Raw genomic sequence first — 24,860 nt, 5'->3', positions numbered from 1 at the left:
AATAGTTACAAGAAAAACACAAAATATGTCAAAACGGGCTTATTTCTTTTAGCCCAAATCAGCTTCCATTGGCTTTCATTGAGTTGAGTGATTGACAGCTGACATGAGAGAGAGAGAGAGACTGACTAACTTCAGCAAGTTTATAACTTTCCTGAATCATAATTGTGTTTTTCGTCAAGACCTTATGATTTCCTGTGTCATTATTGAATGGCTTATTCTACTTAATCAGTGTCTTTTGTCAGTCTTTTGCCTGTGACGTGTACCACAGCAGGTCAAATTGCTCAATTAAGGCCATACAATTTGTGGAAGCACTTTGCGGGCAGTGGAGGCGAGACACCTGCCAGGTAAACTATTCAAAGTACTAAACGAAAATGACATAGGTTCAAAAGCCTTTTGTGGTGGAAACTATATGCAGAGACAAATTGCAGAGCTTGAAGCCATGGCAAGCTTATGAGCGGAGAAAGCTGGATTGTTCATGATCAGAAATGTATTTACGGGGTTTTTGGGCCAAAAAGTATGGTAATTGTTCGGACCGGCCCAGTAGGGCCCAGTTAGGGCCAGGCCTTAATTTTCAGGCCCGTGGAGAACTCTTAGAGAGAGAGAGAGAGAGAGAGAGAGAGAGAGAGAGAGAGAGAGAGAGAGAGAGAGAGAGAGAGAGAGAGAGAGAGAGAGAGAGAGAGACACACAGACAGACAGACAGACTGTCTGTCTGTCTGTGTGTCTGTCTGTCTGACTGACTGCCACAGTATGATTTTATTTTTTCGATATCATTGATATCAATGCAAATGCATTGATGATGCTCAAATGCTCTCAGGCAGGATGCCATATGTGCCATCACTAGTTGTTGATGTGTGACTGACTGATTTGTATACTTTTGTCTATACTTTTGTCAAATAAAAGTATATTTTCCTAAATCTGGATATGTAAACTATACAGATTATACAGATTATTAATTATACGCTTAGCCCTCCCACCCAAAATTCCCACCAGCCGCCACTGTCAAGGTGGTACCAAGGACATATCCAGCTTTCTTGATAAGCCTATTCAGCCTCCTGCTGTCGCCTTCCTTGATATTGCCCCCCCAACATACCACCGCATAAAGCACTGCGCTGGCCACCACTGATTGGTAGAACATGTTCAACAGAGTCCTACACACACCAAAGGAGCTGAGCCTCCTCAGGAAATAAAGCCGGCTCTGGCCCTTCTTGTACAAGACATCTGTGTTCCCAGTCCAGTCCAGTCCCTCGATGGAAACAGGAGACAGGGGGGGACCCCCCTTCCTCCTAAAATCCACCACGATCTCCTTTGTTTTGGCAATGTTGAGTAACAGGTGGTTCTGTTTACACCACTGAACAAAGCTGTTAACCAGTCCTCTGTACTCCATCTCTTGGCCTCCACTGACACGTGCCACAATAGCAGAATCATCTGCATACTTCTGCAAATGGCAAGTAGCTGTATTGTGCCTGAAATCTGAGGTGTAGAGACTAAAGAGGAAGGGAGCCAGAACTGTCCCCTGGGGGGCGCCAATGTTACTCACCACCCAGTCTGACACACATCCTTGCAGCCGCACAAACTGTGGCCTGTTGGTCAGATAGTCTGTGATCCAGGAGACAATGGGGGAGTCCACCTGCATCATCAGCAGCTTATCGGCAAGTAGTAAGGGCTGTATGGTGTTGAAAGCACCGGAGAAGTCAAAAAACATCACCCTCACAGTGCTGCCAGGCTCATCTACAAGGGAGTATGCTCTGTGTAGCAGGTAGATGATGGCATCTTCCACACCAATGTCTGCCTCGTAGGCAAACTGCAAGGGGTCTAAGAATGTCTTCACCAGGGGCCTCATGTGTGCTAGCACCAGTCTTTCCATGGTCTTCATTATGTGGGATGTCAAGGCCACCGGTCTAAAGTCATTCAGAACACTGGGGTTCTTCTTCTTTGGCACTGGTACCAGGCAAGATGTTTTCGACAATGTTGGGACCGTTTCCAGACGGAGGCTCAGCTTAAAAACATGCTGGAGTATACCACACAGCTGGTCTGCACAGACTTTGAGGACCCTCGGGCTCACACCATCAGGGCCTGCAGCTTTCCTGGTTTGCAGTTTCCCCAGCTGTCTCTTCACCTGAGCGGTAGTGATGAAGATGGGGGTGGAGGGGGGGCCGTTGTGTGTATCAGTGGTGTTAACAGTGGGGGAGGGGGGGGGGGTGATCTGGCAGCTGTACACACCTTTGTGAGTATTAGGCCAGGTGACACAAATAAAACCAAACACAAAGGCACCACAGGATCAATTAATCAAATGGAGATGTGCGTAGTGTGTATACGGCAATGCAAAAATGCAGTAATAATAAAACAAGTTGTTGTGGCGTGTACAAAGGCACAGAGCAATGGGGGATTCTTGGTTGATTGTTTGCTTAGCTGATTTGAATTGCAAATAACCCACAATGCATGTTGGTTAAAAGACATTTGAGGATAAAACACAATCATGTCTAGGACTCATTTCCATTGTGGTCTTCTCACAAAGAAACAACAAAGGCGACAATCCACGTGTGTGACAGTATCTAAAATAAATAAAACCAATTGACGTCAACAATCCAACAAAAGAAGTTGGTTTTCAAATAAAAAATCGAAACCTACAAAGTAACTAGTAACTAAAGTTTTCAAATAATTGTAGTGGAGTAAAAAGTACAATATTTGCCTTTGAGATGTGGTGGAGTAGAAGTAAAAGTACTGAACATTTGAAATACTCCAGTAAGTAAAAAATCACACCCTGTGTGAAGTGGGCGGTGTCTTGCTAGCTAATCACAATACTGAATGGAGTCAACCAATCATGTACAAAAAAATAAATACATTTATTGAAACACTCTTTATGATGGAAGAAACCATAACTTAAAAAAAACAAATGTATGGTTTTTTTAAAGTTATGGTTTCTTATATAGGGCTATGCACATGTGTCATGTGACACTGGCCAATCACAGTCCTGAATAGACTGTGATTGGCCAATCACGGTGCAGGGTTAGGCGGGGTACATGTTTGGCCAATCACAGCGCAGGATTTGTTGTACAAATATCCAAACCTCACTTATAGGGGCGGTTTCACCGCCCAAAAATACCTAAAAATTGTACTTGAGTAAATGCACTTAGCTACTTTACACCACTGCAGAAGCACCTTACCTACAAGGCCAGGTTTCCATCGAGTCCCAGGCCTATTGTAGTTAAATGTGGGTCAACTTTGAAGGCTAACATAATATTATGATGGAACACTTCAAAAGCACCGGGAGTCAGCTGTTGAACATAGACTCATAGAGCTTTGACGCCCTAGTGCTCAGGTCTCTGAATGTAGAGGTATCTTCTTTGAGTCTCTGAGTCTGAAATGCAGCAATATGTTTGAAAGGTAACATATTCAACAACTCTTCAAAAGCACTAGTCTTAAAGGAGTAGTTCACCCCAAAAAAATCTTATTTTCTATCAATTACACACCTTGAATCCATGGATTTCTTTTTGTTTTTGTCGCATTCCTAAGCTAATAATTTGATTCCCGTCTCCTACCGGCTAATGTATCCGGTAGGAGACACAAAGTAGATTCTTTGTGTCTCCTACCGGAAATACACCCGGTCATCAAATTATTGGCTTAGGAATGCCACAAAAAATAAAATAAATCCCTGAATTGAAGGCTTCATGGGGTGTGCAATTGATAGAAAATAAGTCATTTTTTGGCTGAACTCCTCCTTTAAGATGTACTCTAGATCAGTGGTTCTCAAACTTTTTCATGTCAAGGACCCCCAAAATTATATGTATTTGGCCATGGACCCCCATCTCAAAATATGTTGTTTCAGGGACCTGGAGTGTATATATATATATATATATATATATATATATATATATATATATATATATATATATATATATATATATATATATATATATATATATATATATATATATATATATATATATATATATATATATATATATATATATATATATATTCAAAGATTTGCACACCTTTTCACGATAAAAACAAATAGCAGACCTACAAGCTTATAGTGCGGCACGAAGTGAGCTTATATATCTGCTATTTTTGAATAGCCAAAGTATAAAATAATGGTTCAAGTGGTTAAAATGATCGTGTTGCTATATTAGCTACTTTTGCTGGGGACCCCCTGGGACCCCCTCAAGGACCCATGGACCCCACTTTGAGAACCAATGCTCTAGAGCTATGTACCCAAGCTCTTAAGTACTCTCTTGACTCCAATGCATGTTTACAAGTCCAACATTGTGTCAAAGCCAAGGTCGTGACAAACCACCAGAGACACAGGATCTAAACATAACATGATGTTACCATGACGACCCTGTGACAGCCCGGGCTATCAGGCTACACAGAGTACATGGTCATTGTGTCTGTACGGTACTGGACATTGTGTCTCCATATCATGGTCAGTATCATGTGAAATGATACTATGGTAGCAAGATTTATAGACTGTCAAATGTGTATTTATTCTACTTATATTCAACCTTGTTGCATCTAAATGCATTGTCGGGCAACCTCTCAAACCACAGGGCTAGTATGACTTTACTTCAGCTGTCCATCCTAACAGCTGATATGCCCCCCATGGATGCTTACTCCTTCTTTCTGTCAGCATAATCTGTCTATAGTACAATATGCCATATATGGAAGACTTCTTTGACTATTGGTGTCCCACATATCCTTCTTTAGTATAGCATCTCAGGGAGGCTTGAGCCCATGCAGGGGGGCTATTTGCCCTGTCAGGGGCATGGAGAAAGGACTGGTCTATAGCAAGCCAGTCTGCTGTGTATGATTGTGATCTTTCAATAAAACGTTGTCAATCCTTCATCTTTGTGGAAAATTCAATTGTTCCATTAAAATGCTGATTATGATACTGCCATGACACTGCCATGAGACTGACCTTGATACTGACATGCTACTGACATGATACTGAACATGATACTGAACATGGTACTGACCTTGATACTGACATAATACTGAACATGATACTGACATGCTACTGACATGCTACTGACATGATACTGAACATGATACTGAACATGGTACTGACCTTGATACTGACATAATACTGAACATAATACTGAACATGATACTGACATGATACTGACATGATACTGACCATGATACTGAAAAAAAGAAAAATACATGCACATCCCTAACCCGAACTTGGGCAGGTGCTGAGCGACGAACAGTGTAAGCAGAGACAAATACATAAACGTTCGCACACTGAGGGCTCCAATGCGACAGATGCTTTATTTGCACCACAAGCACCACAACTCGAGCTCAAAGACTCTTTTTAGTCTGAGGAAGAGCTTTGAGCAGAAGATGGCTGCAATGTGTGTGTGTGTGTGTGTGTGTGTGTGTGTGTGTGTGTGTGTGTGCGTGTGTGTGTGTGTGTGTGTGTGTGTGTGTGTGTGTGTGTGTGTGTGTGTGTGTGTGTGTGTGTGTGTGTGTGTGTGTGTGTACTCACCATGAGAGCCACACTCCACAGCAGAGCTCCTGTTAAAGACAGACAATTATGTTTAAAAAGGTCCACAATTATTATTTTGAAAAATACTGGTTACACCAATTGGCATAAGTTGTGTCAATTGGTGTAACCCGTATTCACCACTTCAACAGACAAATTCTACTCTTTGAGAGTAGAGAGTGAGACTGAAAATCAAGCATCAGGTCAAATTAACTTGGTGTTTCATTTAATTCCACCTGACAACAATTAATCAAGATAACATAAGAAATTGTGAGTGAATCACTGTGACGGGGCCTGACATTATGGAAGTCCATATGTCCAAAAAATAAAAAAATAAATACCACAATGAAATAAATAAAATCCACAATGAAATAAATGAAAAGCGCAACAATATGAATAAAAAATACAATGAAATAAATAAATGCATTTATTTGTAGTATTATGTTTTTTATTTCATTGCGTTTTCTATGTATTTCTTTGTGCTTTTCATTTATTTCATTGTGACATTTTATTTCAATGTTTATGTATTTCATGATGCCACTTTTCATGGCATCATGATATAAAAGCTTGTAGCGCGGCGCTCAAGCTACATGCTTTTATATCTGCTATTTTTTGAATAGCCAAAGAAATCTTAAAATGACACAGATGCGTTCCTGGATTGAAGGTGATTTACAGTAGTAATATTGTGCCACTCTTTTGGGCCATACATCAGCGTTTGTGTGGTGTCATGCAGAGGTGGCTCATCAAACCATGTGAAGTACCACTGTGAAGCCATTCAACTCCTGTACACCCTGCAGATTTACCAGGGGGGCAAACTGTAATAACACGGCATCCACATGACATGCCTGTGACATCAGAACCCTCTCACAGAACAGTGTGACAGACAGGGATGTCAGGCCCTGTCACACATAGTGCTGGGAGAGGGGGCCGGATGTGGCAGGTCCTGACATCCCTGTCACAGGCATGTCAGGCCCTGTCACGTCAGGCATGACGTGACAGAGCAAATACACAATAGGCCTACACAATAAAAATAAAGTGTATTCTGAGTGATCCATTTTTTCATCACTTACAAGCGATGAAACACTCGGAAGCAGTGGTCGAAAAAGTACTCACATTATTTACTTGAGTAAAAGTATCAATACCGCAATGTAGAAATACGTTGTTACAAGTAAAAGGCCTGTGCTCAAAATGTTACTTGAGTAAAAGTACAAAGGTATTGGCATCAGCGCCGGTTCTAGGCTGATCAGCGCTCTAGGCGAGATTCCTCTGATGCGCCCGGTGCGCACGCGTGCGGCCAAAATGTGGCCGCACGCGTCCGTTTTGGCTGCATGCGTCCGCCCAAAAATTTCCGGGTTTTGGGCGGATTATGACACGTTTCTGGCTACTTTATTTCGGTTTTAGGGTTAGGATTAGGGTTAGGTTAGGGTTATGTTATTGTCTCCGCCGGAGGTGGAGAGTATGTTTTCGCTTCGTCCCGCCGTGTGTTAGCTTGGCCCCTAGCCAAGCTAACATTGGTCAAGCTCCACGTGACACGTGACAATATGTTGACACCAATGCTTTTGATTGGCTAGAGGGACGCATGACGAAATAAAATCCTATAAATAGGTGTGTCACTTCAAAAAGCCATATGTTTTTGAAGTGAGGTAAGACAGGATCAATCAGTCTTGATTGGAACAGTACCTTCAAGTACAAATCACCCGTCCGTGCGTGTGTGTGTCCCTCTGAGAACACCTAACATTGGTCAGTTTCACGTGACATCACAATATGTAATATAAATATATAAATAGCTTAGACAGGAGAGGCTGAGATCACACAATGCAACTTTAACAACAGGACGCATTAAATACATTGCGCTCACGGCTGGGGAAGCTAAAACTGCTAATCATTGACGAAGTTTCCATGGTGGGTGAAGATCTTCTACATCACATTCACAAACGCCTTCAAGACATCACAGGCATACACAGCTCAGAGTCCCGTTTTGGCAATGTCAGTATCCTCGCAGTCGGTGACCTGTACCAACTACCACCAGTCATGGCAAAACAAGTATTCGATACCCCTTCTGATGCCTATGTCAGACTACATGGTTCATTGTGGAAAGAAAACTTCCAACTATTTGAACTAACAGAAACGATGCGCCAGAAAGATGACCAACCCTTTGCAGAACTGCTTATGAGAGTTCGTACAAACACATGCTGTGCAGAAGACATTGCACTGCTACACACCAGAATCGTCTCTAAAACAGATCCCTCATACCCAAGTGACGCATTGCATGTCTTCAGAACAAATGCAGCCACAGATTCACACAATGGCAAAAAGCTAATAAAGTTGCCAACAGAAATATCCAACATCACCGCAATTGATTCACAAAAAGATTGTAAGACAGGACTAGTTAATGTTACACTATCAAGCAACCCATCGCATTAACATTCACCTTTTAACAAATAACTTTTTGTTTAACTAAAACTAGATATCTTTTACCCTACTGTATCTCATTAGTTATTGTTATGATAATATAATTGCTATGACATAATAACATGTTCTATTTTAAGTAAGAATTAGAACATTCCTAGAGAACTATGGTTAAAGATAGGGTAAGTCATTTCATTTGATTAAAATAGCACGGGTCTGCCGGCGGAGACTTGTGCTCCGAGGAGCACATTTTCTAGTTTAATTCTGATTTTACCGATTTATTATGATTATTATTTCCCGACTTGCCGGCCCTGGATGTTAGAAACAAGCAACGTAGCAACATGAACATGCTTCACACTGCCCCTCTCTTTCTCCCTCGGTCTGTGTGAGATGCAGGGCATTGCAGGCTAATGCCTTCACATAGCCCAAGGGGATGGGACCTTCTGATTGGTTCAGAAACACACCGTTTCAGACTGAAACTTTAAAAAAAACAAAAACAGATGTGTTCAGTGAGGTGCCACAGCACACCTGCTTTAAAAGGCACTGGTTGAGGTGTGTCAGGCAGCAATGCCCAGCAGGAATACCATCACCTGTACTGTATCAGGATACGTAGTTTGTCCAAATAAAAGCACCATACATAGTTTTCAAAACATAAAGCTCCAGATATAGGTTTTCAAAATAGAACTCAAAAATAAAAATAAAAATAAATAAAAAATAAAATAAATGACATCATGAGAGAGTTAGTTAGCAAGCTGCGGGCATGCAATTTCCTCTAATTGGTTAGTCATGTTGTTAGTCATGTTGCTGTTGGTTGTCATGGCTTCCAGTTCCCACCTGATGTTGTGTGGGAGTTCAGACTGCTCCAGACCATACTGAATAACTGCTAGCTTACATAACGTCTTCAAAGTAGGACGTAAGTCTAAGAGGGCCAGGTCATCGGATCTGCGGTCTCCTCCAAAGAGGACGACAAGATCTCCCAACAAGCAACAGCCCATCCTTTCCCGCCCTGAACACGGCACTTCCTCCTTGAGCTGAACCTTCTTCCAGGAGGAGGTCTTTGGAGTGAATTTCCACAGATCGTGGAAGTACAAGTCGTAACAGTCTACCTTCGTGTAGCCACCAATTATATACAGCTCTCCGTTGTAGGCAAAGGCTGAATGACCACAGCGTCCTTCTGAAAGAAGCTGTGCAGATTCAGAAGGCGCGCTGCTCAGCCAGCAGTTGGTCTCTGTGTCAAACACTCTGATGTCGTTGTAGCAGACCCCCCCGACCCCAACGCCCCCGAATACAAACATCTTTGTCCCGATGATGGTGGCAGAGTGACCGCGTGAAGTAGGTGGCAGAGTGCCTCTGGTGTTAATTAAAGTCCAGACCATTGTGGTTGTGTCCAACTTGTACATGTCGTTAGTGTATGCATGCAGCATGTGGCTGAATCCTCCATGGACATACATGACCTTCCCCAACGCACAGGCTGAGTGGTATAACCTCGCTTCTGGAGCGGTCCCAGAAGTACTGGGCTTAAACCATCTGTGGGTGTCCACGTCAAATGCATAAAGCACACTGCAGTACATGGTTCTCCCTCCCCAGATGTAGACGATGTCTCCTATCAGGACAGCTTTGTGGGCGTAGCCGCTGGGTGGAACCTCGACAGGAGGTCGTCCATTTCCGGTTGCCACTGGGGGCAACGTGGTCCATCTCAAAGAGACTGTATTAAAGATGTGCACTGCCATCTGATTAAAGTTATTTGTCCTGTCACTATGTGTACTTCCAAAGAAGTACACCATACTCCCCACTGCTACAGCAGGGTCATAATAAGATTTACTGTACATGGAACTGCTTACATTGGAAACATCACGCAAACGTTTACCATTCAGCAAAGGTTGGATAGGCCAATCAAAGGAGCCAATGCCAGTCTTCCCAAAACAAGACCAGGAGACCTGGTTCTGCCAGACCCAGAATAAATTCCTAGTACTTTATAAGGACTTCGTATGACGGACTTCGTATGACGTGTCAGCCTGTGTCCCTTTTATGCCCATGTATGGAGAAGAAAGGGTCCCTTTTATACAGCCGGTCTTTTTCGCCCATGTATGGACGAAAGGGGGCAGATCCTCATGTAGGCCGACCCTCTGGGTCTGGCAATAAGGAGTCAGGTGGAACTCCATATTTGGACATTAACATGGCATAAGCACTTGGTAGTCAGTCTAGCTGGTGGGATATTGGGATATGTGTGTGTGTGTGTGTGTGTGTGACGGCCCTGCACCTCTGCCTCACTGTTGGCTAGAGTGATTAATGATCACCAGAATTGATTGCCAGAGTGGAGCAGGCCGTCAGGCCAACTTGCTACACCTGGGGTTATGGGTGTGGCATAGGGATGGGCAATATTATCGATTTCGCGATATATCGCGATATTTTATTTCGCGATACTTTATCGATACTCCAGGCCATCATATCGCGGAAAAAAATAATATATATATATATGTTTTTTTTTTTGCTTTTTCAGATACAGGCTTTATGAAAAAACATTCAAAGAACCTATCACAGATCTGCAGCTCAATATGTAGTGTATGTATATATATATATATATACAATATGTAGTTGTGATATATGTATATATCGCAATATGTATCGTATCGCAATATGTATCGTATCGCATTATATCGTGATATCGCAATATATCACAATATATCGCAATAATATCGCAATATGTATCGTATCGCAATATATCGTATCGTGACATGTAACCCTAGTGCATGACAAAATGGGGGCTCGGCTCGTCTTAAAGTTCATTTGGTTTGGTTGTAAACTCAGTTAAATTTGGAAATTGATTTTGTTTTGTTGGGAGTTTCACACATGAGTTTGGTTTGGATTTCCTGAGAGTTGGAAATGGAGCAGCATTTTGGCCCCAGAGAGCAGATTATCAGGTAAGTGTTGGAACTTGGGTGTTACAGGGGTAGGTTGGGGTAGTTTTTTTAGGAACAAATCCCTGAGAGACTGGTGCCGAAAGGGTATCAGTTTCTTCTTTAATATACCCTTAGTGTGGTGGTGTGTAGCGGCAGATTCTGAGGGTCACAATAGGTGGCTGGAGGGGAGAAATCCTCATGCTCATCAGTGGCCGACCGTAGGCTTGATCTAGGTAGGTAGATAGGACAAATTAGGTAGATTAGGGTGGGGTTTGTTCCACTTGGTTAAACTGCCCTATACTTGCCTTGTACCTCATAGCCCCAACACTATACTTTTGGTAATCTGCACACAAACATGAGTTCCGTCGAAGATTTTGTTAAATCTCCATCAGTGGAGCTGTTGGGGCTATGTACCAAGGAACAGTTACTGTTGATAGCCGCTCAATATGAAATTCCAGTGACAGAAAAGCTCAAAGCACCTATGAAGGACAGTCTAATGAGAGGTTTAGTGGCGAAGGGGATCCTTCAGCAGGCTGAGGAGGAAGTTGAGAAGCAAGAGGAAGATGATGAGGAAGATGATGAGGAAGATGAGGTTAAGGAGGAAGGTGTCTTAGGTTTCAAGCAGCAAAGGGAGCAATTCGTTTTGAAGCAGCAACATTTGTTGGAGTTGGAAAAAATTCAACAAAGAACTGAGATTACCAGGTTAGAGTTGGAGTACAAGAAATTAGAGTTGATCCAACAGGGCAAATTGTCAGCAGCTTCACTGAGCACTGACAAAGGGTCAGCTAAGGCTTGTGCACATGGTTCATCTTTTGATGTTGGCACTAATCTGAAGCTACTTCCAAAGTTTAATGAGAAGGATCCGGATACCTTCTGTAGAAAACATTCAGGGCATATTTGCCAGCAATAGCCTATATATGGAGATCCCCATAGATGGAGACGATATACCTGCAAAGTCGTCATAGAGACCTAAACGTGCCATATGTACGGAGTCTGACATCAGCGAACCCTTCCCAGAAACTCCATGTATAGACATAACCATCACGTCCAGGACTGACGTCATGGTCCCATATTTGGGCATAACTAACATAGGCAGCTCCATATATAGAGACGTCTGACACTATCTGACATCACCATAGTGATGTCAGGACCGCATTCCAGCATTATATGAGGGGCTCAACACCCCTCGGTAGTTCAGTTCAAGCAGCTACGCTGAGAGAGATTCATCACTAACAGGACGAGAAGCATCAAAGAGAATCCAGTTGGTTAGCACAGCCTAAAGCATATTCTCGAAGTGGCCTTGGATCTGGTTAACGAGTCAGTCGATGATAGTTTCTATACCTTCTTTTTATTATTTGAGAGGGTAGCAGATGCAAAAAATTGGCCAAATGAAGATTGTGCTTTAATGTTACAGTGTGTACTGACCGGTAAAGCACAGGAAGCATTTGCTGCTATGAGTCCTATTGACTGTAGGAATTATGAGAAGGTGAAATCTGCAGTGCTTAAAATATATGAGCTTGTGCCAGAGGCATATAGACAGCGGTTCCGTAGCTGGAGGAAACGTGATGGTCAGTCTCATCGTTGAGTTTGTGCGAGATTTAACTACGCAGTTTTCTCGTTGGTGTTCATCGTCAGAGGTCAATACATTTGAAGAACTGTTTAACCTGGTGGTCTTGGAGCAATTCAAAAACACAGTACCTTGTAATGTTGCCACATACATAACTGAGAACAAGGTAAAGACTCCAGGTGAAGCAGCAGTCTTGGGTGACGAGTACATGTTGGTTCACAAAAGCAACTTCAGTGGTCAGAGCACACACAAAGGTTACAGGGATACATTTTCTCATGTAACAAGTGGTTCTGAGTTCCATGGCCACAAGGCTGACCATGGAGAGACACCAAGCATGCAGGACAACTCAGTTGGTGTATGTCATTACTGCAAAGGTAATGGACATTGGAAAAATGAATGTCCAGTTCTCAGATCTAAAGAAAATGTCTCCACCTCACAGATTAGACCTGCTGCATTGGCCAATTCACTCAGGCCAATTGCGTTGCCTCAGCAGAGTACGCTCTTGCAGCCGTGGATGAATGGGTATCTACCATTCATCTCGGAGGGGTTCTTAGCGGTCAAAGGAAGCAACAAAAGAGTGCCAGTAAAGGTACTGCGAGACTGTGGTACACTTGATTCATTTGTGAGGGCCTCTGTGTTGCCCTTTTCATCTGAAACAGACACGGGAGAGACTATTTAATTCAAGGAATGGGAATGGGTGTTTTTCCAGTTCCAGTTCATAAAATGTCTCTCGTTTCAGATTTGTTGAGTGGAGAAGTTCACATGGGGGTGCGGCCAGAGTTGCCAGTTGAAGGTGTGGACATAATTCTTGGTAACGATCTCTGTGGAGAGCGAGAGTGGGCAGATCAGGTACCAAATATGATCACTCGAAAATGGCCTGGGTCAGTTCGGAAAAAAATTGTTGTCAAACGGAAAAAACAAACAAGTTAAAACAAAGCGACAGGTGACAAATCCATGTTACTCAAGTCAAACTGTTGGTAAAGGGGGAAATGGGGGAACTATAAATGCTTCTCTTTGTACAGCCAGAGTGGCTAGGTCCTTTCCTTCAACAGTTACACCAGAAGAGGGTGCAACTTCAGAGTTCACCTTACAAGGTCGGTTGAACAGTTCTCAATGCTTGACAGATCACAATACACTGACATCCGTTCATCAGAGGCTGATGCGATGGGCTTTTTTGCAGCCACAGTTTGAGTATTTGCCATACCAAAAGGGTTTGAAAACGTGATCGTAGATCACATGTTTTCTGTTCTGTTGTTCATCCTATGGTTGTTTCCTTTTCACTATAGACTGTCCTGTCTCTGGTTCTCTTAATTCGCTCCTGGTACCAAGGTTGCTCAGGCTGGGGGCAGGATGGTGTGGCAAAGTGGAGGAGGTAACAGGTATTCATAGGTATTGAGCATACAGGGCACATTTTGTTATTTTGCTAAGCTTTACTTATGGACATTTGTAGTTGTGGGCTGTAGGGCATTGTTATATATGGTGGCTATTTAAGAATATGTGTTTGTTGTTGGTATTGGTTATTAATTATTCTTTTTGTTTTGTAGATAATGTGGTGGAACCCCATTCTTAATCATTGACTGCCAGAGTTAAAACCTCGTTCATAGCTGCCCTTGCCAGCGATTTTCGTGTTTTTTTGTTTCGTTATTTTGTTATTTAATTCACATATAGAAAGTCTAGCTTGACATTTGAATCGTTTTGATCGTTCCACCACTAGAGAGCAGCACATACCAGCTTGATCAGCTCGCTGACACACTCGCCCCCCCCCACACCCACTCAAACAGCCAAACACATGAACCGGATGTGAAATGGTCTCAGATTCTCTGATCGGCGAAAATTACGATGTGATACACGACGGGGATGACTGTTCGTCACCCAGACCATAGATTATAGGAGGGGAGGTCTCCGATCGTTTTTTATAGCGTGTGAAAAACCGTTTGTTTCCCTAATATGGTCGAAAATGACTGGGGGGGAAAAAATTAAAACCGGAAACGGAACCCAAGTCATGAAACCGGATGCAGTGGTGGGTGAAGTAAGTGGAACCTGAAACTTAGACTGATTCATTACAGAATAGCGTGATCAGAGCATAAAGATCAATAAAGACCATAGATCGCATTAATGCGATCTTGGCGGCCAGGCGCGCTATTTATTAGATCGCATTAATGCGATAATGGCGGCCAGTGAGTAAGGAGGGGGGTGTGACGGCCCTGCCCCTCTGCCTCACTGTTGGCTAGAGTGATTAATTGATGGCTTGATTGCCAGAGTGGAGCAGGCCGTCAGGCCAACTTGCTACACCTGGGGTTATGGGTGTGGCAGAGTATAAAAAGTCCTCTCCTTGAAACTTTTGGATCTCTCCATATCCTCTTCATTTGGCATCAAAATATATTTAAAGTACTAAATAGCCGATCTGCAAGTTCACAACGCTTTGCGATGCGATAGGGCTAAAGTGGTTAATGTATGTTTTATATTATAATAATTTATATCTGAAAAGTAACTAGTAACTAAAGTTTTCAAATAATTGTAGTGGAGTAAAAGTACAATATTTGCCTCTGAGATGTATTGGAGTAGAAGTAAGAGTACTGAAAACTGGAAATACTCCAGTAGAGTAAAAGACTAAAAGTACCTCACAATTGTAGTGAAGTACAGTACTTGAGTAAATGTACTTAGTTACTTTCCACCACTGTAGGCTACTGTACACAAACCTATGTGTACAGGCTGACAACAATACACCAAAGCTCAGCATCCCATTCAACTGCAGTCAGGCCAGAGATATTTTTTTGTGTCATGTTAATCGTGGCTCTGCAGGACGGTTCTGGGCCCTGCCAGCATGGTTGTGTGTGTTTGTGGGGGGACAGGGGGGGGTGGACGTCACCAGTGGAGGAAAAAGTACTCGCATGTTTTACTTAAGTAAAAGTATCAATACTGTAATGTAGAAATACTCTGTTTCAAGTAAAAGTCCGGAATGAAAAAAAATCTTTAGTAAAAGTACTAAAGTATTGGTATCAAAATATACTTAAAGTACGGAAAGTAAAAGTACCTAAATGTTTGAAAATAGCAGATCTACAAGCTCACAACGTGTCGCGATGCGACTCGTTGTGAGCTCGTAGATCGGCTATTTTCAAATAGAGCTATGTATAAAATAAGGCTGAAGTGGTTAATGTATGTTTCAGAATGTAATCATTTATATCTGCAAAGTAACTAGTAACTAAAGTTTTCAAATAATTGCAGTGAAGTAAAAGTGCAATATTTGCCTCTGAGGTGTAGTGGAGTAAAAGTGAAAGTTTTTGCATTTGAAATACCCCAGTAAAGTAAATGTACCTAAAAATTGTACTTAAGTACAGTACTTGAGTAAATGTACTTAGTTACTTTACACCACTGGACGTCACAGCTCCCATGTGTCCTTTTTTTAGCCGGCCTGTTGGCTCATTGGAACCTTACCCCTCCTCACAGCTGCTGATTTACATGGTGGCCAAATAGCTGTGCATGCGGTGGGCTGGATCTACTATAGGGGGGCTGTTTTGGAGCGAAAACTCAACCGTAAACTCTTACTTCTTGGATTATATGGTGTCAAAAAAAAACTATAAAAACACCACCACCACCCTAAACCATGGACGGGACTCTGAGCCGAGTAGAGACGTTCTCTTTCGTCAATCCTTGGATCCGATATTTCCTCTTCTTCTTTAGCTTCTTGTTCTGGGTAAGTGTGGACATCTCTTCTGAAGCTTCACACATGGCCTGCTGCTGTATAGCTGTATAGGTCACAGTATGTATGACTCTGTTTGGGAATTAAACCCACTAAGACCGGGAACGCATCTGTGTCATGTTAAGATTTCTTTGGCTGTTCAAAAAAATATAGCAGATATAGGCTACAAGCTCATAGCGCGGTGCAAATCTTTGAATACATATATTTTACGTTACATATGCATTTTGAGATGGGGGTCAGCGGCCAAATACATATCTAAAAATGTTCTAAATCCTAACAGTATGTTGCTATATCAGTGGTGCTCCAACTTTTCCATGTCAAGGACGCCCAAAATGTATTTAGTCGTGGACCCCCCATCTCAAAATATGTTGTTCCAGGGACCCCCAAAAGCAAAAATCGGAGTAGATTTTTTTCACTTTACAAAAACATACACGTGATCCTCAAAATCTGGAAGAATAGGTTGATAATATTTTTATTCAGATAGTATCCAGCCACACTCCTCTACTGCTCTACCTGTTTTAAGATGATTTACTGTAGTAATATCGTGCCACTCTTTTGGGCCATACATCAGTTGTTGTGGTTGTGGTGAGGGTGGCTCATCAAACCATGTGAAGTACCACCGAAGCCATTCAACTCCTGTCTAGTGTCTACCCTGCAGGTTTATCAGGGGGGGGAATTGTAATAACACCGGCACAAATGCCTGTGGTTTTGTATGCCCTTGCCGCAATGTTCTGCAGCCTCCAGTGATCTCATCTAATACAGCAGAGATCCATCCACAGTACTGTATGTGGCAGATTTCCATTTTCAAAGATATTGTATTCTCTTGAGTGAAACACAAGCGCATCACGGCCATGCGACAACCGGGAGTGCTACGCAAACAGGCATAAAAAGGATGGGTTGACCTTGTAGAACATCCACGCGTATATACCGCGCTGTATATAGAGGTTCAGTAAGCAAGCATGTCCATGTGTACGGCATACTAACGTTTCCCTCCTGTGAAAAGGTTTCGCACACGTCAGCCCATCCATGCGGGCAAGGACATCCTTAGGGATGCACCGATATGGAGATTCTTGGCCGATACCCAGTGGCGCGGGAAGGGGGGGGCTATGGGGGCTGCAGCCCCCCTGGTGATGGGAAGAAAAAAAAAAAAAGAAAAAAAAGTTTTATTTTATTTTATTTTTTATAATATATATATATATTTTATGGATCATAGCAGTCTGTTACGGTCATGGATGAACTTCAACCTGGTGTTTACACTGTCTTTCTGCCTTTTTGTGTGGGGAAAAACACAGAAAACCCCCAAAAAAAAATCGCAAAACCCCCCCCCCCCCCCCCGCGCTTCGCGCGGGCGCGAGGAGTCCCCCCCGTCGCACAGCCCCCCTAGGTATTAAGGACTTCCCGCGCGCCTGCCGATACCGATGTTTAAAATAACAATTTAGCCGATACTGATACCAATATTTGTTTATTTACTTTTTGGCATTATTATTTCCCCCTTTTGTTGCCAGGGAAACAAATACATCTTCATTATAAGAAATAACCCTTCAGAATGTGCAGAAACACAACATAATTGCCTTGATGCAAGTTACATTAACGAGCGTCAACGAGCGTCAGCTGGACAGTGACACGCACACCTCAGCTCTGTGCTGAACTGAAAGAGTTAGTAAAAAAAAAAGGCCCTCGAATATGACATGATAATGTTTACTGTGATTATGGTAAGCTTACATTTTATATCACAAACACCATAGAGTAAAAACTCCTGTAACTTTAACCCGGCAAAAAAATATCTTGGCGATACAGATATTGACCGATAATGCAAATAATCGTCCCATACCGATATGTGGCCGACATACCGGCGCTTCCCTAGACATCTTAGTAGGGCAGGGTCTCTGGACTGTGTCTGTTGCTTTCAATGAGATATGCAGATTCCTCAGTCTCAACAAATGTTTTCACTAACCTGAGTTGGCTCTGTACTTGGGACAGCTTTTCCCCCGTCCACACACCATATCGTTTCATCTAAATAGCTGATCTACAAGCTCACAACACATCACAAAGCTATACGCGTTGTGAGCTTGTAGATCGCATTGTTCCCTCCCAGAATATGGATGCTGGGGTTCAAAAGCATTTTTGGTCATACAGTTCATACAGAACACTGCAGCCTGATCCATCAGGCATGCATTTGGCCCTACATCTCCATGGCTCAGCTCACTATAAGCCAGTGGTTTTCAAACATTTTCATGCCAAGGACCCCCATGATTATGTATTTAGCCACGGACCCCCATTTGAAAAAGGTTTTGTTCCAGGGACCCCCATGAGAGAAGATTCGTCCAAATGTGTTAAACATTTTGTCAAAACCTTTCAAAAACAGTTCCTCACTCTGACCACCGGCCCCAGGGGTCCACTAAGCATTACCATCACAGGCAAATCCACAAAGAATAATAAGCCTCCTTTCAAAAGATTGCAAATATAGCTGGAATACTTTTCCTGCACACAGCGACCACAGTTTTTCAGCATGTTTGAGAGAGCCAAGACAAGGCTTTCAAAAACAGTTTGGAAAAGAAAATGAAAACCTTTGTCACGCTGTGTTTCGTTGGCTTTTGTCCCACTTAATTGTTTGGTTTTGTTGATTTACTGTAATAATTTGGGGGAGACAAAGCAAAACCATGTTCAATGGCAGCTGCTATACGTTTTGTCCCTACTAGCACAGAAGAGCAGTGCAGTGGTTTATTTTTCCATGGCAAATTAGACAATCGATCAATGACTCCTGTCACCACACCAAAGAACCATGCTGTGCTGCGCTGCAAGAGAGAGAGAGAATAGACACGCATATACACAACATGTGTGCCAGTGGTTGACAGTAACAAAAGTAGGCTGCTATAGCCTACATTTACTTGAGTACATTTTTCAAGTATCTGTAGTTTCTTTGGGTACTGGAGAAGTACTGTAGATTCCAACTACACTGTTAATGTACTTCTTACGACGTGGCTCTGCAGAGGTCTGCATGCGTGTCTGTGTGTGCGTCCAGAGTTAAAGGGATAGTTCACCCAAACAATGACTTATTGTCTCCGCCAGGCCGAAGGCATGGCGAGAGAGTATGTTTTACCCCCTGTCCGTCCGTCCGTGTGTGTGTCCGTGTGTCCGTCTGTCACCAGCTAATCTCCGGCACCGTTGGCCCGGTCGCTCCGAAACTGTGCACACACACTCCCTGGATGCCAATTCAGAACTTCTGCCCCAAATCTTTCACATGGGCCTGTTATAGCGCCATCAGGAGGCCGATTTGTACAAAACCCATTTTTTTATATTACTCCTACAAATTTTATCCAAACGTCATGCAAATCAGTACACAGTATCACTATAGTCATGTGATCAACACGGATCTGTCCAATTTCCCATATTCTATCCTCATTGCCTAAGGTTGGCTTCCAAAGTTTGCAGGATTGGTCCGTTTTGAACAAAATGCCTCAAAGTATACACACAGCTTGCGATTTCCGTGAAATTTCACACGCACATTCCCACTAAGCCGAGGAAGAAATGCCACCCTTCTCACATTGGCCTGTTATAGCGCCACCAGCAGGTCTAATTTAGCAAAACACATTTTTGGAACAAAATGCCTCAAATCATGAATGCAGTGTCAATGCAAGAATAAATGATACGGTTGGCACCCTTTTCACATTGGCCTATTATAGCGCCACCAGGAGGCCAGAATAACGTACCTGACCTGGCGGCGACCTGTGCTCCGAGGAGCACTTTTTCTAGTTGTTAATCAATTACACACCCCACGAAGCCTTGAATTCATGGAGGTTTTTTTTTGTCGCATTCCTAAGCCAATAATTTGATGACCGGCGGAAAGATGTTAATGTCTCCGGTAGGACACTCAAAGTTGACACTTTGAGTCTCCTACCGGAGCCGACGCCGGCCATCATATTATTGGCTTAGGAATGCGACAGAAACAAAAAAATCTCCATGAATTCAAGTCTCCATGTGTAATCAATAGAAAAAAAGTCATTTTGGGGGTGAACTATCCCTTTAATCTCACAAACTGCTGGTCTGATTAGCGCCATATTCTTTATGTAAACTGCCAGAAGGCCACATAAGTACCTCCACAAATTATTTTATAGACACATGGTTTCTATTTCTGAAATATTTAAAGGACCATTTCACGTACTGTATTTTCAACCTATGTTCATAATATGAACATAGGTTTGAAAGAGGACCAATCATTATTATGATTGGTCCTCTCTAATAGTCATTACCACTCTGTGGTGGTGGGCTATGGACAATTCAGAAACCAACCTACTAATGATATCATCAAAGGAGATCCCAAGCTAACAGAAACTTCAGCCTTTATCTTCCTAGACAATTGGCATGCTGGAAAAGAAGCCATTGTTCTTGCATCAATAAAAGGTTGGTTTTTTTAAAGGAGGGAAAAAAAGCAATTTGTCAATTAAGCAATATTACACGAGAGGGTGTGCTTTACCGTCATTAATGTAAGGTAATTGAAGCACACCCTCTCGTGTAATATTGCGATTATACAACAGTTACCAACAAAACACATCCAAATGTATTCATATTGTGGGGCAATTAATAATAAAAATGATTCGCTATTATCCGTTTCCCTGTAAAGAGAAGTGTTTTTGACTGAGAGACATTAAATAGTCCCTGTAGCAGCGCTTTGAGTTTGAGGCACCGTCTCATCAACACAGCTGAGCTATCAATGCTTGCGCAGTGGAATGAATTCCAGTAGGCTATATGCTCCGTCGTACGACCGTGTCACGTGGCCAAAATAGCCGATCTACAAGCTGACAACGCGTCGCGATGGCGACGCGTTGTGAACTTGTAGATCGGCTATTTTCGCCGTGCGATACCTTCGTACGATAAAGTATAACATACACTGGACTGTTAACGAAATGGGAGTAATTTTACTTTAACACAGGAGGATATTTCTAACCTTCTAACCATTGATCAACCGTAAGTCCACCAAATAAGTCAAAATTAACAACATAGTCCATTTTGCATAGCTGTTTGTTCTCCGGTGGCGGCGGTGGGTCAGGCTACTGTCTGTTTGTTTTCCTACCGTGGGACAGCGTGACGTCACAGCACAGCTGTGCCATATATGGTCTAATCAGGTGCGGACTGCAGTGCGGAGTGATTTATTAATGTGATTAGGCCCGTGCTATGATGCTGGTTTGAAGCACGGCTAGATAGCTATTTCAGCCAATCAGATTGCTTGGTCGGAACTACCTGTTGTATAATTGCCATTCTATGCAGGTTTCTGAACAGTCCAGTCTGTAACAGTGAAGATTTTACAGCATAGATTGAGGTCCCAGAGATAAAATACTGTATTAAATGGTGGTCCCTGTGGCCTGATGCATTATGCATATCAAACTGGGGGTTCTTGAAATGAAAAGGGCTGCGAGAATCACAGGCTGACAGTACAGTAAAAGTAAGCTAATTTATGTTTAAGAAGTTTCGGGTAGAAATTCTAATGGAACAATGAACTTGTATATTATTTGACACGTAGTATGTATCTATAATTTGACTCAACCACCCCATTCATTTACTTGGATGATATGTTGTTGTTTCTGCTCGGTGGGATTTACATCAAAACCTCGTCTCACCCGAGCGGGAAAAAAAAGCTTTGTCAAGTACAATAAAACTAAAAAATGCTCCTCTATTCTTTCTGAAACTTCTCTCTGTCTGGAGACCTCATTAGTAATGGGGATGTCAGCACGCCTTTTGCGTTTAATATTTGATGTGGCAGGATTTTGGGATGATATTTTTGTCTTTTTTGGTTTGGTGTTTTTCAAAGTTTTTTTTCTTGCGTAGAAGAAACAGACTGAGACAGTTCTAGCCTACTTTGCTCAAATCTAATGCCCATCTCCAGTCGTGGACAAAGTACTCAACCGCCAGTACTTGAGTCAAAGTATAGATACTTTTATAAATGGCCTAGTTAAATCTAAACGCGTCGCAAACGCATCGCAAAATCCTCAGAAGCAGTGACACATTGTGAGATTGTACCCTGCTATTTACATAGACAAAGCTTAATTGGTTAAAGGGATAGTTCACCACCAAAATGACTTTTTTCCTATGGATTAGTCACCCCATGGAGACTTGAATTCATGGATATTTTATTAGTTTTTAGTCGCATTCCTAAACCAATAATATGATGACCAGCGGACCGGTAGGCAGCGGTTTCGGTAGGAGACACAAAGGAGACTCTTTGTGTCTCCTACCCGAACCGCTGCTGGTCATCAAATTATTGGCTTAGGAATGCGACAAAAAACAAATAATATTCATGAATTTAAGTCTCCATGGGGTGACTAATCAATAGAAAAAAAGTCATTTTGGGGGTGAACTATCTCTTTAATTGGTTAATGTACGTTTTGTAATAATATATATGGGAACAACTATAGACAATAAACTCACCTTTCAGACCAATGCAGATAACATTTATAAAAAGCCAGCGGCTCTATCTTCTCAGGAAACTGAGACGTTTTAATGCTAGTAAACACACCCTGACCATGGTCTATAGGTCACTCACTGAGAGTGTTCTCACTTTTAACACTGTCTCCTGGTATGGGAACCTCTCAGTTAGAGATATACTGTAGGAACAAGCTCACCCAGGTAGTCAACCAGGCTAGCAATCAAACGCAACGGGACTTTGCCGTTTCCTAAACGTTGTCGTCTAAGCGTGGGCTCAGAGGAGGGCTGTGGACAGTTCACAAACCCGCCTACCAGTGACATCATCAATGGGGAATCCAAGCTAATAGAAACTATAGGCTTTCTTTTCCTGGAAAGTTAGCTTCCTATAATGGAAGGCATTGTTCTCACGTTAATACAAATTTTTATAAGAAATTGAAATCTTGTTTAAAAATAAAAACCTGTCTAACGATGATGTCAATGGTAGGCGGGTTTTTTAAGTGAGACACAGACACACAGATAGTTGTGTGAGCATTAGTAAGGATGAATTATATGAAGATAGGTTGAAAATGGGTGTCGTCCTTTAACCCATTAAGACCTGAGGCGATTCGTAATCTTTTTTTCTAAATCCACACACAAGCACAGTTTTTTGAAAAAAAAAAAAAAAAAAGCTCATAGCGCGACACTCTGTGCCGCACTATGAGCTTGTATATGTGCTATTTTTGAATAGCCAAATAAATCTAAAGTGACACAGATGCATTCCAGTACAGTACTTGAGTACATGTACTTAGTTACTTTCCACCAAGTCTCCATCTATTGTTGAAGAACGCTTCAACAATAGATGGAGACTTGCAAGCTAAAAACATACAATACTCTTGTGTTCACGTACAAGTATTGATCTCTGACAGCACATATCTGGAGCAGCATGAGGCCTTACGTCTAAAGACAAAAAAATTATCAATACCCAAACTGATTTCCAGCTTAAGTCAAGGTTAATCCCCATAATTCTCTGACGGCGTGAGAGATTACGTATACAACCACATTATTTTTTACATCGTGGCTCTACAGCAGTCAAGCCGTCTATGTGAGGTCGGTCTGTGTGTCTGTCTGTGTGTCTTATAGTGTCTAGAGTTTGGACCACTGATGGTCCACAGCAGACAGCCAGGCCTGAAGACAAACACAAACCGCTCTCTGAAACCCCTGTTTGACTGTCTAACTGAGATCAAATCCTGGATGTCTAATAACTTCCTAATGTTCAACGCAATATTCTGCTCCCCTGCCAAAACAACTGAGGTCTGTGTATCCCTTGCGTCACTATCTTCTTTTTAAGCCAAACATTAAAAACCATGGTGAGCTACAGTATTTGATCACGCCCTCAGATTTGACAAGCAGATAAACTCGCGGCCGTAAAGGGATGTGTTTTTATTTCTCTATCTCAGGCAGATTGCAAAAAATCTAATTCATTCTCTCAGCTCCAGACCTTGAAAAAAAGGGATACTGTACATTCTCTAATTACATCCCGGCTGGACTACTGCAACTCACTTTACACAGGGGTTGCTAATTCCTCCCTTTCCCGTTTGCAGCTCTTCCAAAACGCCGCTGCCACACTCCTGACTGGCATCCCGCAAGCGGGACCACATTACCCCCATATTGGCCACCTCCATTCCACTGGCTTCCAGCCAGATTCCGAGCTGACTTTAAGATTCTATTATTCGTTTTTAAAGCCATTAAAAGGATCCCTGGCTGATAGGCCAAATATGCCTTAATACATTATAATTGTCCTCTATAACTAAAATAAAAAATGTAAAACATCTTCAATATTTTATTTCTTTTAGAAACAGTTATTATTTTACTCAAGAGGGGCAATACTTATCGCAAGTTGATGATGTCATTTGTCCATGTGTGGTCTAGCCCTATGGAATTTATGGAATGCATGTGCAAATAAAAACACATTTAAAATATTGATTTGATGCTCATATTAACCTTAGGAAGTATTACGTTGTTTTTTATTTTCAAATGCATTCCATAAATTCCATACGGCTGGACCACACATGGACAAATGACATCATCAACTTGGGCATTGTCCCCCTTGAGTGAAAGATGAACTATTTCTAAAATAAATAAAACATTTAAGGTGTTTTAAATTTAACATTATTTAGTTATAGAGGACAATTATAATGTATTAAGGCATGTTTGGCTTATTAGCCAGGGATTCAATGTAATGGTCTTGCACCAACATACATGTCTGAATTCATCTCTCCCCACGACACAACCCCAGGCCACTGAGATCCTCCACCCAGAGGCTTCTCGAGGTCCCACAAACCCCGCCTCAAACTAAAGGGTGATCGAGCCTTCTCTGTGGCTGGTCCAAAACTACGGAAC

General features: G+C 42.2%; 1 protein-coding gene across 1 annotated transcript in view; it reads left to right on the top strand.

The window, feature by feature from the left end:
- Positions 1–15,881: 15,881 nt before the first annotated feature.
- The window catches only part of tspan33b (tetraspanin 33b), a 42,070-nt gene continuing 33,091 nt past the window's right edge, over positions 15,882–24,860 (top strand). The window contains exon 1 of the mRNA XM_080438751.1: positions 15,882–16,055. Coding sequence (XP_080294877.1) covers positions 15,966–16,055 — 90 coding nt within the window. The 5' untranslated portion in view covers positions 15,882–15,965. The remainder of the gene's footprint in view (positions 16,056–24,860) is intronic.

Source organism: Gymnoscopelus braueri (genome assembly GCF_963280865.1).
Source record: "Gymnoscopelus braueri genome assembly, chromosome: 9".
NCBI lineage: Eukaryota > Metazoa > Chordata > Actinopteri > Myctophiformes > Myctophidae > Gymnoscopelus > Gymnoscopelus braueri.
This window is presented reverse-complemented; position numbering and strand designations above follow the sequence as displayed.